This window comes from Mauremys mutica, chromosome 1 (genome assembly GCF_020497125.1).
Source record: "Mauremys mutica isolate MM-2020 ecotype Southern chromosome 1, ASM2049712v1, whole genome shotgun sequence".
Taxonomy (NCBI): domain Eukaryota; kingdom Metazoa; phylum Chordata; order Testudines; family Geoemydidae; genus Mauremys; species Mauremys mutica.
Window position 1 is genome coordinate 249,984,122 of NC_059072.1, and position 13,679 is coordinate 249,997,800.

At 42.4% G+C, this 13,679-nt stretch overlaps 1 protein-coding gene across 3 annotated transcripts in view; it reads right to left on the reverse strand.

Annotated features, from left to right (window-relative positions):
- Positions 1–13,407, reverse strand: part of FHL2 (four and a half LIM domains 2) — a 30,168-nt gene extending 16,761 nt beyond the window's left edge. The window contains exons 1-2 of one of the 3 annotated variants that reach the window (XM_045006576.1): positions 13,209–13,407; positions 2,639–2,815 (exon numbers count right to left, since the gene is read on the reverse strand). In XM_045006576.1, coding sequence (XP_044862511.1) covers positions 2,639–2,794 — 156 coding nt within the window. In that variant the 5' untranslated portion in view covers positions 2,795–2,815; positions 13,209–13,407. Of the gene's footprint in view, positions 1–2,638; positions 2,816–13,208 lie in introns of those variants that run through there. The other 2 variants (XM_045006584.1, XM_045006593.1) reach the window with 2 other exon arrangements.
- Positions 13,408–13,679: the final 272 nt, after the last annotated feature.

A 13,679-nucleotide genomic window follows, 5' to 3' on the forward strand; every position in this document is an offset into this window, starting at 1 on the left:
TCGGTGCTGTGATTAAAATAGAGTTTGTCAAACCCCAGTTAAATGAATGACCTGCTGTTCACTGTTAAAGGAGCCGTGAACTTAACTTCTGTGTGTGTTCCAGAAAAGGGCTGGACACAGCAGGGCAGAGAGTTTTGGGGAAATGCGGGATGTGGGGGGCATTGGGGTCATCCTGCAAAAAGGAGCTGGAAGCCATGGTGGGACCTGCTTGCTTGCATGCTGTCTGTTGGTGTTAGGGCTGTTCGCCACAGCATCATGGCATTAAAAGCACGCAGAGTTGCAGGACAGGTGGTGACATAACCCTTTACTGGTCTGCATTGAACCCTAAAGCGTCACAGTGGGTGAATGAATTGGGAAGAGAAGAACTGGCATTTGTATCATTTTTGAGAGTCCAATCTCCTGACCACACCCCTTAATAGGGGCCTAACCCTTAGACCCCCAGTTCACTTCCATGCCCCCCCAAATTACATTTCCATCACCCTAGCTCAACTCTCCATTGTAATTCCACCATGACAATCATAGTTGTGCAAACTGCTTATTGGCAGTGGTTGGACTGTTACATGAGCAATTTGGACATGGCAAATGTATAGATGAATGTCTGAGGTAAGTGGCTTAACTATTACATTCTAAACTGGACTAGGAAGGTTTTGAGATTATTTCTGGGGTCCTATACATAGACTGCAGTATTGTACCCTATTCAATGTGGTTTTGAAATTCAGGCCACCACTCTTGGGTTCAACTGAGCCATGCTCAGTGCAGAATCTCAGGGGAATGGGCAAAGATGACCTTTTGCCATGTTTGCAGCTCTCTGATTCTAGGGCCAGACAGGGATAAATTTGGCCTCCAGTGTAAGTTAGAGGAGAGCAGCCTTAAAGCTGCTTTAACCCATGTCCAGTTGCCTGTGGCCTGAAGGGGTCATTTTCCGCCACCAGAGAGCTGGAAAGAGGAACACTCTAGCCAATCCCTTGCCCCGACCACATCTGCTAACCTGGAAGGTGAGGTGTAGAGGGAGTGCAATGGGAGTGTTTACCTCACACATGTGGTGAAAGGGTTAGTGTGGGTCTGAGAGGCCAATTAACTCATCTGGTTGCATAACGCCTAGACGGGGAGATGCTAGGTCCTGCTATAAAGGAAGGAAGTCTGGAGTTGCAGGGAGAGAGGGAAGAGCTTTGCTATCACTCTCTGAGAACTATAGGGTAGAGAGACTTGCAGGAAGCCCAGGGAGGGAATATGGTTGGAAGACACAGTACTGGAGTAAGGTCTTGTGGCTGACCCCGACACAAGGGCAGGAACTGGACCTGTGGGAAGGAGCTCTGGGAGGTGTTGCTCATTACAAAGAGCCTGGAAAAAGCTGGGAGAAAGGCTGGAGGAACGGCAAATAGTAGGAAGGAATCCAGGGAGGCTGTGATCAGGTGTCTGGCAAAGCAGATCTTAGCTGCTGATCCTAGGGTCCCAGGACTGGAAGCCAGCACAGTGGCTGAGCTTGGATTCCTCTAACAGCCTTGAGAAGGTGGCATGAAGCTCCCCTGACATAAGGGAATAAGGATGATTTAAAACCCTGATTGAAGGATGTAAGGACCATCGGGACCAGGGTCAGGGGCCAGAGACCTGGCCTTGGAATTACTTATTAGACTTTTGGTACCCCAGAAGAGGATGGGACTAAAATGAGACCTGGCCAGAGGGCTGAGTCACGAGATGAGGCAGACTGCCACAGCACCATCGTGACCACTGCCAGAGGGAACTAGAGAGGAAACAGCTGCTACATCATGCTCAGCTGCAGAGAGATCTGCCAGTGGTGAGTCCCCTACTACGGGGGGAATTCCTGGATAGCCAGTTAAGTTAGTTCTATGGACACTTTCTGCTGCAAGAGTGTATGAGACATGCATGTTGTCTGTTTCATAGCTCCCCTTCCTCCCTGTGTTACTTGGGTAGTGTTCTTATTGTTAAATGAACTGCTAAATATTAACATTTATCACTTGGAGAGAAACTCAATAACATTTTAACCTATGAAACACAAGGCTGATGTTCTAAGTTTTTCCTAGATGGTAAAAAATACTCTCCAGTTTTCACCTGAAGCATTTCACTTGCCTTCAAATAATCCTAACACCAGCTGTGTAAAGCAGGTAATTATTAATAGCCCTTTTTAACCCATAGAGAAACTGAGGCAGAGAGGTTAAGCTCCAAGTTTTCAACAGTGACCCTATAATGTGGGGTATTTCACTCTTTGGGTGCCCAGCATTAGAACCCTAGAGCCTCACGTTCAGAAGTGCTGAGCATCTGCAACACCAGTCAATGGGAGCTCTGATTACTAAGCACCTTGGAAAAGTGGGCCTGGCCATAATCAAATTAGGCACCCAAAATTTCTGGATATTCTTAGAAATCTGGATTGAAGCACTTCCTGACAGGTGTTGAGAACCTTCAATTCCCCTGGATCTCCAGGGAGGAGCATAGCACTTTGGAAGGTCAGGTTCTTAATTACCTAGTTAATAAGATGTTATGGAGCTGACATCTTCCACCCAGATCCCTCTGTAATGTTGTGGGGATCACTTGTGGGGAGGGTGCATGCTTTATGCAGGGAACAGACCTAGCCAATCTATTTTGACAGAAGTGATATCAATGAAACACAAGTCCAAGGTACCTTGCAATCACAGCCAATTGGTTTTTTGCATTCCTCACAAGTGTTGGAGTACAGGCTCTCATAGCACTTCACACAATAGGGGCTCTCCTCTCTCAGGATGTACTTCTTGCCAAACAGAGACTCCTTGCAGTAGTGACAGTCAAAGCGTTCAGTCATTTTGGTGTCTAGAATCCTGACCTGTCATGAAGAAGAAAACAAGTTCAGACTAATGACTTATTATCTTGAACTCCAATGAAAGAAACAAGATGGGATATACCCCCTTCAGACCTATTGCATTGTTTTACACCTATATTTAATGTAATGCCAAGTAATTTCAACACCTTTTCATTAATTAATGAATTAAATCCTCATGTGAGGGGAAATTGGGAACCTAAGGATGGCTGTGCTGGGTCAGACCAGTGGTCTTTCGACTGTGGCTAGTACTAGATGCCTCACAGGAAGGTGCAAGCATCCTCATAATGGACAGTAATGAAATAATCTGCTCACAAGAAGTTTTCCCCAGCAATAATGCTTACGAAGTTTGATTCAGCAGAATGGTCTTGCTTGGGGAACAGCCTGGTTAATCTGAGCTGTTTCATCCAGTGTGCGAGTTGAGCATTTCTTGCTGTGAAGAGTTTTCATGCTACTGTATTTTGTGAATTATGTCAGTCAGATTTGAAGTGAGCTTTCTGCACATATAGAGATAGTTGAGTCAAGTATGACGGGGAGACAGAGGGCTTTCTGTGTGAGGTGTGGCCACTGCCACTGCCAAAGGTTCTGGGAATGCTGTGCAGACTGCAACCGGGAAATTCAGTTATGCTCCTCTAGCTGTACAGTAATTATAGCAATAATCATAAGATAAAGGAGTAAGGAATTGATAGCACAAATGTGAGATCTGTAGGCCTAGATCTGTAAGAATAGCTTAAGCAGTTAGCATAAGTATAAGGCCTTTCAGCCTGCATAAGAGTAGTTGCTGAATAAGCTAGCATAAGTAAGTAAACTAAGGGTGACCTTAAGTCACAAGATGGCATAAGATTCTGTTTATTGTTTTGTAACAGTCACAAGTGTTGCAAGAAGACACTCTAAAACTGGTAGACTATTTTTTGAAGAAATATTGCAGATGCCTAACCACAGGTAACCATAGTAATTCAATTGATGTATGTTAATAACCTTTGCTTACTTAATATATTAGCCTATAGGAGAAGGGCTCTCCAATATTATGGGGGCAAGGAAGTTAAGGTATGGTAAAGGAGGGAAGAGCTATGCATACATATGCATGAGGACCATCAAGGTCTATAAAACGTCTGGTCTCAGGTACAGCCATTGGAGTTCTTCATCAGCGAGCCAGAATCAAATTAGGATCTATCTCAACTTCTAAAGCTCGCCCCAAGAATAGAGTTAGTATATGCCTGTAATGGTGCTGGCCACCTTACAATGTTCTGTTACATCAATTTGTTTGTCTGGGTTTACTTATTGGATTAATTGTTTTAATAATAAATCAATTTTACAATCACAGAAGATCTTCCAGAAGTGTGTGTGGTGTTGTCACTGGCATGCCCCGGGGGCTCTCAAAGCAGTAATTCTGATAATACTGGGCCTGATCTTGGGACAAGAACCTACCAAATTTCAGAGTGTGTATTGGATTCTAAATCAGTAACCTAGTCAATAGTTCTGCAATACTTGTTTTGGATGCTGAAATCTAGCGAGAATCTGCTGGGGCCATTATTAGAGAATGAATCTTACCATCCCACAGGAAGGCATTGACAGCCAGTCTTCTTTTAAAGAAGTGATTATTAGGAACTCATTAAGAAACCACCCTTTGACCCCGAGAGTCACTCTAATTCTCAACTAGACTCCAATCTTCCTCATAAAAGAATGATTATTCAGAAGGTTGTAGGGAAGGGAACTCAAATGAGATCCAGAGTCCTCTGGTCATCCTAGCATCTAATTAATTTGATTGAGGCCTCGCTATTGTACAGACACTATACTGATTGTGTTGCTTTATGCAGCCTTCTGGAGATGTGGGTGAAAACCGGGTGTCTATGCTGAGTCTTTTCGCTCTGTCAGTGGGATTTTGTACCACTGAGTTGTTGACACACCTATGGCATAGGCTTAGCAGGGTCACTCTTGAATGCTTCCATTCCTTGTTTTTGAGAGATCCCAGTGAGTAGTGCTGTGCAATTGCTAACCTGCACTGAGCCATGGGGTGGCTTCAGTGGCTATTTCTATTCAGCTTGCTTATGGGCCATTAGATGGGTTAGAAAGGAGGTATGAGTGCATCTGTAGATAACACCCATTCCTATATCTATTCCTCTGATCCTATCCAATGCAGTTGATTGATTTATCCAGTGTCTATGAGAGACTTGGACATAAAGGAGAGTTAGCTATCTGAGATTCAGTTCAGATAAGACTGAATTAATTTTTATAGACTAGGAAAGCAACTGGAAGAAATAGCGGAGATTATGTCCGCTTCCCTGCATGAGGAATACTTACTGTTTTATTCAGGTTCACAAACTGGGAGTCTTATTGAACCACACCACTCATTTTGGATATGCAGGTAGCAGTCGTTTTTATTATTTGCCTTTGGTTAGAAGGCTGAGAGTTCCTTTTAGGTGGACTTTGTTACAATTATCAACGTCTTTGCAAATTAATTGCTGCATTGTGAGCTGTATGCAACTACACCTTAAAACCATTCAACAAAATAGAGTGTGTAAATGTCTGCCTATGAAATGGTTTCTGTTTACCTGTGCACCATACTCAAACTGTTTGCTACTTGGTTTCCAGATGTAGATTTAAACTGCTTTTGGTCTATAAAGCCTTAAATGGTTTGGGTCCTAATAACTGAAGTGACCATCTGTCTTATCTGTGTCTCCAGGGCAGCTGTATTCAGCTGAGGTTCTCAAGCTCACAGCCCTCTGGTTTAAAGAGAAGGAGGCTAATTGCAAAATCTCCCAAAGTTTGGGCCTCTAGATTCAGAACTTAAGTTTTGGTTCAGACAGGATTCACTCATGAAGTTGGGATCGAGATCAAAACTTCCTAAAAGTTTAGATTTGAGGATTTGGTTGGTTCCCATCTCTGTTCTATAGGGTACACTTGCAGCCTCTTCTGCAGGGGGCGGGAAATTAAAAGTAAGATCATAAGAACTGCCATACTGGGTTAGACCAATAGTCTGTCCAGCTCAGTATCCTGTCTCTGATAATGGCCGGTACCAGAGCTTCAGGGGGAGTGTAGAGAACAGGGCAGTTGGAGTGACCCATTCCTGTCTTCCATTCCCCACTTCTGGCATTCAGAGATTTAGGGCTGTCCCAAGTTTGAGGTTGCATCCCTGACCATCTTGGCTAATAGCAATTGATGAACCTATCCTCCATGAACATATTTAGTTCTTTTTTTGAACCTACTTATACTTCTGGCCATCACAACATACCATGGTAAGGAGTTCCACAAGCTAACTGTGCATTGTGTAAAAAAGTACATCCTCTTCTTTGTATTAAACCTGCTGTCTATTAATTTAATCAGATGACCCCTGGTTTTTGTATTGTGGGAATAACAATTCTCTAACTTTTTCCACACCATTAATGCTTTGCTAGACCTCTGCCATATCATATCACATATCATGATAATAGGGCCTATCTAATGAGAAGTGAGAATGGTGAAATAAATCATTTTATTTGTTTTAGATTTATAAAAGATGCTTACAACTCAACAGGCACCTGTCCTGTGCACCAGCATTAAACTGGGTGAGGGGTCTAGACAGTGGGTGAATAATACTACTATTTAGGGCTTGTCTATGCTTAAAACACTGCAGCAGTGCAGCTGTACCACTTCAGTGAAGATGCTACCTATGCCAACAAGAGGGGTTCTCCCATTGGTGTAGGTACTCCACCTCCCTGTAGCTAGGTCTCATTGATCTAGCACTGTCTACACCAGGGGTTAGGTCAGTTTAACTGAATCACTCAGGAGTGTGGATTTTTTTCACACTCCTGAGTGACGTAGTTATTCCGACCTAATTTCCTTGTGTAGACCGGGCCTTAATAAACCAATCAGATTGCTTAACTCTTTACCTAGAACTCCCTCTTCTTGTCTAGTATTATGGATAGAGCATAAGCTCTTTGGGTCAGGAACTGTCTTTTTATTGTGTTTCTTCAGTGCCTAACACAACAAAGCCTTCAGGTGCTACCATATACAGGTGCCGGCTTCCTCTGGGCCACAGGGATGCTCAATTCCCTGCCGCACCCCTTCCTGCCCAGTTCCACCCCGTCCCCTGAGCATTTCCCATCTCCACTCCTCCTCCTCCCCGCCAGCGCCTCCTGCCTGCTGCAGAATAGCTGATTGCGGTGGGCGGGAGGCTCTGGGAGAGGGAGGAGTTGATCAGTGGAGCCATTGGGGGATGGTAGGCACTGCGGGGGAGGGCTGCCGGTGAGTGCTAAGCATCCACTAATTTTTTACTGTGGGTGCTCCAGTCCTGGAGCACCCATGGAGTTGGCGCCTATGCTACGATAATACAACAGTTATTTACAACAGTTAATATTAGCCTCATCAAAATCCTAGTAATAAACAAGCCTATCCCATCATAAAATCTCACTTCTACAATGATCCACATCATAAATAAAGCTCCAAAGGAATACAGAAATTCTCAGGCAACCTTTTCTTCATAGGCCTGGAAAAAAAGATAGACTCATCAGCATGCCCAGAATGTTAATATGTCCAGGTCCTGCTGTGCCAAGTAGGGCAGTGATTATAAGACAATAATCAAAGAATAATTCAATACATTAACTTTACAATGTGCTTCCTTTCCGTTTTCCCGTGTATAAGCTCATTATAAGAGAAGTGGTTATTAAAATGTATACTGCCACACTGAGAAACACTAAAAAGAAAAACAATGGTAAAAGCAAGGGGGAAATATCCTCACTGTAAAATATAGGAGACAAATTATATTAAGAGACTCAAAGCTTTTAACTCTCACTATAATGACATACTGAGATATGGAATGAAATCCAGGCACTGTTGAAATCAATGGCAGCTTTGTCATTGACTTCAGTGGGGCCAGGATTTCACCCAAAGTCTGTGCTCCTGTGAGCATGAGATTCTGCTAGCTCTCTGTTTAGAAATTAAGTGCTCCTCGGAGGTGTTCACACACTTCCCACACATGATTCTTAAAACAAAACAAACAAACAAAAAAACGTTGTGTGCATGTAGGATTTTTCAAACCTTTTATTTTCCTTCCTTCAAGAAAGGAAGATTTCTGTCTGGCAACTCCACTGACATAGTCCATGCAGACATGGAACATTTGGAAACTATTTATGTTAATGCTCCAAAGGCTAAAGTGTAAAGATTTATGATATCCTTTGTAGTTATGATTTACCATTCTGAACTATACAATGGATTTACTGGCAAGAGATGATCTTTCCCGTAACTTAGCAGTTATGGGCACAATTGTTATCAATCATCTTGTTGCATCATCTGCAGGTGAATTTTCCAAGATCTAATATTTTTTCTGACCAAGACCATAATTCCATGCAGGCAACAGAGGCTAATGTTATTTCTTTTTTTGTTTTGTTTATTTGAAGAAGAGACTAAATGAACATTTGCCAGAAGCATTAGTTCGAAAAGAAGGAGTAAAGGGTAGATGTACAGAGCCTAATATGGAATAGATATTGTACAATAAACTAGGGTGATTCTATGGACTGGCTGGCTGATGGGGAGAAGGAGGTAAGATCGCCCACCTTTGAGGGACTATTTGAGTTCTAAGTAGCCATTGGGCAAGGAATGTTCACTTATGGTGAGTGACATGCCTGATTCTTAGGAAGAGGCGTTGACTGTCTTGCTGTAACATGTTCTGGGCCAGATGGAGCTGTGCCGATTTGTCCCAGCTGAAGAGCTGGACTTCCGTGTTTGCTGGGCTTTGTCATGGCACGCCATTGCTTTTTTAAAGTCTATTTTAGGGCTTTCGGTAGCACTCATGTGGCTCTCAGGAGAGTTAGTCTGGTCTTCAGTCTGAGGAACCACAAATGGCTAAAATATGTCAAAGTTGAACACATGCTGGGCTACGCATCATTAGTGAAAGATCTCAGTTCTCTCCACATGCTCCTGTGTGTTGTCTCAGAGGTGGCTGATTTTGTGGCATTTTTGGCAATTAACTGTCCGTGTTTCTAGTATGAGGTAGTGTCACTTTCATGTGATTCTTCTTTCCTGGCATACAGTGCTCTAAAGTTTTCCAGATTTAATCTGCTCTGCAGAGCTAATAAAGACATCAGGAGAGTTAAAATACTTGGGGCTAGATTGTACCTAGTCCAGTGTGGAAAGAGGGCAGAACGGGCTTTTCCTGCTTTCTGCTCCTGGGCAAGGGCTCGGTATACTCCTGGACCTTGCACCCCTGACATGTAAGGACCAAGGAAGTCTAGGCCCAGCAATGACACTAGACTCCCAAATGGATCAATGCAGGGGCAGTGGTCTGTGCTGCACCCTGGGAAAAGGGGCAGTAGTAGGCACTACTGTGTGTGTATTCCACAAGCACAGCGTCTCAAAGTGGTGGTGGTGTACTTCTCCTCTATGAAGGTGCACATTTCCCTTCCTTGGGTAACGGGGAGGGAAAAAGCAGAAGAACTTTTCAAAGATACTTTGACGTTAACCTGTCATCTGAATACCAACATCCCCATGCCAAGCATAGAGACACCCCATCTTTCTGAAGGTCCCTGAAATGGAAACTCCTAGAGGGGAGTGGGCAGAAGCTCCCTCTTCTGCACTTCCTTTCATCGTGGGGAAGCATGACTTCAGCAATCTCTTCCATTTGGCGACCTATGTATCCTGTATAATGGCAGTTGTACTAATTCTGTTAATGGGTGCTTAACCACTCTCTTTGTGTAAACGTTGCTGCTAACTTTCTTTCTCAATTGGCTGGTTGTCCACCTCTTCTTTCTTTTGTCATTTCTTTGAAGGGGAAGGGAGAGAAGCCTCCTAATACCATGGTACAGTGCTCTTACAGTAAGCAGGACCCAAGGGCTTAGTGGGGGAATTCAGTACTGTGCCTTTAAGAAACCAAAGCATCTTAAGATAGGCTGTTGCTCTCTTTCAGAACATGCCCAGCCTCTTACCCCATGACTGTAGTCAGACTGGGATCTTAACCAGTAAGTGCTGATAGAAAAAAGCAATTCTTTTAACTGTAGATTTGTTCCTTGCTTCATATGTGGGTGGGGGTGTGTTTCTAAGAATAAAACAAAGAGTTTGAAGCTTGCAAAAAGCATTCCTAAGACCTCCCAGAAGTCATTCAACAAAACCAGGGAAAGCCAGACTTGACATTTCTGCTCTTTCTTACGCGTAACAAATAGCAGTAAAGAAACTTCATTAACAAATCCCTTTCAGGCCTTGCTGGCACATGATATGGAATAAAAGGTTACATGCCCAATTGATTTAAAAAACCCATCTCTTTGAAAGGTGATCTGTAATTATACTTCTGAGCCATGAATTAGTTCTTTCCAGCCATTCAGCCCCCTCTCACAAACCCCACCACATTTTTGCCTATTGTGTGGCATTCTGATATCTGATCTCAGGTTCTTCAGAGCAATTGTCTAAGACAACAACCTGTATTAGCATGTATACTCCTGAGCAAAGTATACCTGCTACCTAGGTTCATCCCTGGATTGCACAGTCCCTATCATGAACTGGAAAGTTTATTTAATATTACTTTTTTAAAAGGCACTTAAATTGTTTCTTGTGTGGGAAAGTTTCTGTTGGGCCTGGCTAGAAGAGCACTAGTAATAGTAGGGGTAAGTGTACACTCTAGCAATTGTGGCTTGTTCTGCAACCAGCCAACATCTTCCTCAATTTAGCATTTTAAAGTAATTCCAACAGTTGTAAAGTAAGTGCCGGTGGCCGTGTAAGTACAGAAGGCAGCGTAGATATGAACACCGACAGTTCAACAGCATACTCGGCACACCTTACATTGTCATTGAAGTGACTGGAGTACATATGTATTTACATATACCTGTGTACATTTCAACTACAAAAGAAACCTATTTAAATAACCTTCCATGTGATTCTTAAATCTACAAGAAGGACATACACAATTAAAGCTAAAAGCCTCCGGCTAATTCACTAATTCAATACCTCTGGAGTTTGATGTCTGCCTTCCTTCCCTTTCAGAATAAATAGTGAGGCATAAGGCTGTGATCTGTTTAAGGTGGGGGTATCAAATGCTCACCATTACAAACATAGAAACTCAGCTGCCTAATGGTAGCATTTTTAAACAGTTAATAGGAGAAAAATGGTGCAAAGTTAATAAAGCTACCATCTGTGGCAGATGTAATACAGTACATAAGCCCAGGACTGAACGGTCACAGAGACTAAGCTACTTTCTCACCAACAGATGTACATCCATCCAGAAAAGAGTTAATTTCTTTTATTGATTTGCACACAGCCAGTACAATGCCCAGAACAGCCAGCCCCAAAGATATAACCAGGCAATGGGAGAACATCATGTGACGCTATACAGTGAAAATTCCTGCCTCTCCCATTGTACAGAAATCCTGCATAAAACAATCCATCAGCAGCACCATGACAATAGCCCAAATAGTCCATACTGCATCTCTTCCAGAAAAGCATGGAAGGGAGCATCACTCTCCCTCTCCTACAGATGAATAGAAGGGTTTCTCAGTTTGGTACTTTACACAAACATTAAATAACAATGAGCTATCTATATATCAAAGTATTTATATAGCCCCCAATATCATAATATCTGAGCACCTCACAATTGTTAATGTAGTTACTCTCTCTGTGCCTCTCTTCCCCACCTGTATAATGGGGATAATAGTACTTCTCTACTTCATAGAGCAGTGTTTCTCAAACTGGGGTTGCTGCTTGTTCAGGGAAAGCCCTTGGCAGGCCGGGCCGGTTTGTTTACCTGCCCCGTCCGCAGGTCCGGCTGATCGCAGCTCCCACTGGCCGCGGTTCGCTGCTCCAGGCCAATGGGAGCTGCTGGAAGCAATCATTTGTAATTTTATTAGTATCCAGCTAATTGTTTTTCAAACTTGGTCAAGGCTATACAGAACTCTAAAATGAGCTCTGCTTACAAGCCAGCTTTCAAAGCCCACCCTTTTCCAGTTATCCGCCTGGGACAGGGAAACGGGTGATAATTTTTATACAGTGAGAAAAGTGTGTGGGGGGGGGGGGGAGTGGGTGCCAGTGGGGGTTTCAAATCCAAATGGCTGAATCAATTTTTCTTAAACTTTCAGGAACCAAAAAGTCACCATTTGGCTAAGTAAAAATAAATCAAAGATGTTAGCCCCAAAGGAGAGAGCTTCTGAAATGTAGAAACAAATGAAAATAAGGGATCATAATGGAAATTTAACTGCAAACTTAATTACAAAATTCCCTACCAATTGGATGCAATAAGCTATTCGATGATCCTTATTCTTCTTTTGATATGCCTAAGGCAACTCCAGTTGAAGTCAATGGGAACTGCATATGCATATCCAAGGGAAGATTTTGTCACATTATCATTACTTAATCCAAATGTACTAGTTATAACACTTATTTGTAATCAACCCTCTTAATCAACATACCTCTAAATAGCAGTTGATGAACAACAAAATGACATTTCTTGTGTATATTTCTATTATTGGTTTCCCTCTTTGTAATTGTGACTGGGTCCCGGCATGAATGTACATGGAAATAGGATGCTGTCTTGTGAACAATGTATCAAAACCCAAATATTACCTCTTGGTTTGAGGGTGGGGGTGGGGGAAGGGATTAGAAAAATAATGAAAGCAGAAAAATGAAAGTTAGCATTATTTATTGAAATGATCTTTCCTCTATTTTGCAGACAGAGAAGTCCATGATAATCCACCTCCGTGATTGTGGTTTCACACACATTTTATATATATATATATATATATATATATATATATATATATATATAAAAATAGCTCTGAATTTTTTCCTTTTGCCATATATATATATCCCCATTATATATATATATATATATATATATATGGCAAAAGGAAAAAATTCAGAGCTATTTATTGCTTTTCATTCCAATTAAATCTCTCCAAATAAAAAAGTACACCCTTTTCCTTGTACATTTTGTCCCTGGTGTGGAATAGCAAATAGGAAGCTATCTTTGTTGTATGTGTATCAACTATTTCTACAGTGCAAATATAATCAGCTCTTTTGTTGGGCTAGGAAATATTAATGGAGGTGTTGTTTTTTAAACAAAAAACCCCAAAACCTGAGCTCCTACTTTTACGACTTCTCCTGTGGATCAGATAAAGATACAATAGCCTATAGAGTAGTAAAAATAGTAATAGAATGAAATGGATCAATGCCTCATCACCTTGATTAAGATATCACTTACAGAGAGACATACAGAAAGATCTGCTTTTATGAAAAACCCTTCTTCCTATCCTCTTCACAGCCCTAGCTGTGTTTTTTAGCGGGGGATTAAATATCTCCCCCTCCCCTTATTCTTATCCATTACAGAACACTTTTTAGGATTAGACATCTCTCACTCTGCACGCTTCGTTATTTAAATCAATAACTCCTAAGGTATAGTCAATGGTACTGGGGGGGAAGGGTGGGGGAAGGGATATCTACTTACAGAGCAGTAGCGGACAGTCAGTGTTTCTCCCTGGACCAGGCAGGACAGGGAGTCACATCCATTAACAAATATGTAAGGAGAGCACCTGGCCCTACTTGTAGAGTAGCTGCACAGCTAACCAGGGATTTCTACAGCCTGGGAAGGGCAGTTCTTCTGATTTCTGCTCTGCAGCCAGTATTGTGTGGAAACAGGCTGCTGCCTTCACAGCCTAGTGAAACCCCTCTGTATCATTTTACCATATAAGGAGACAAAAGCATCAGAAACACTGATTCTTTTAGGCTCTGTGCAGCTGGCATTCAACACTTTTTCTTCCAAGGATGTAGATTTTTTTTCCCTCCCCCTTCCTAACCACACTGTCTTTGTTGGCCCTCTTCCGAAAATGGCTCCCCCTCCCCCCTCCCCACACTTTTGCTTTTTTAACCCCGTGATGTTTGTTAGTAATGGAGCTTTGTTAAAGCCCAGTGAGCTCAG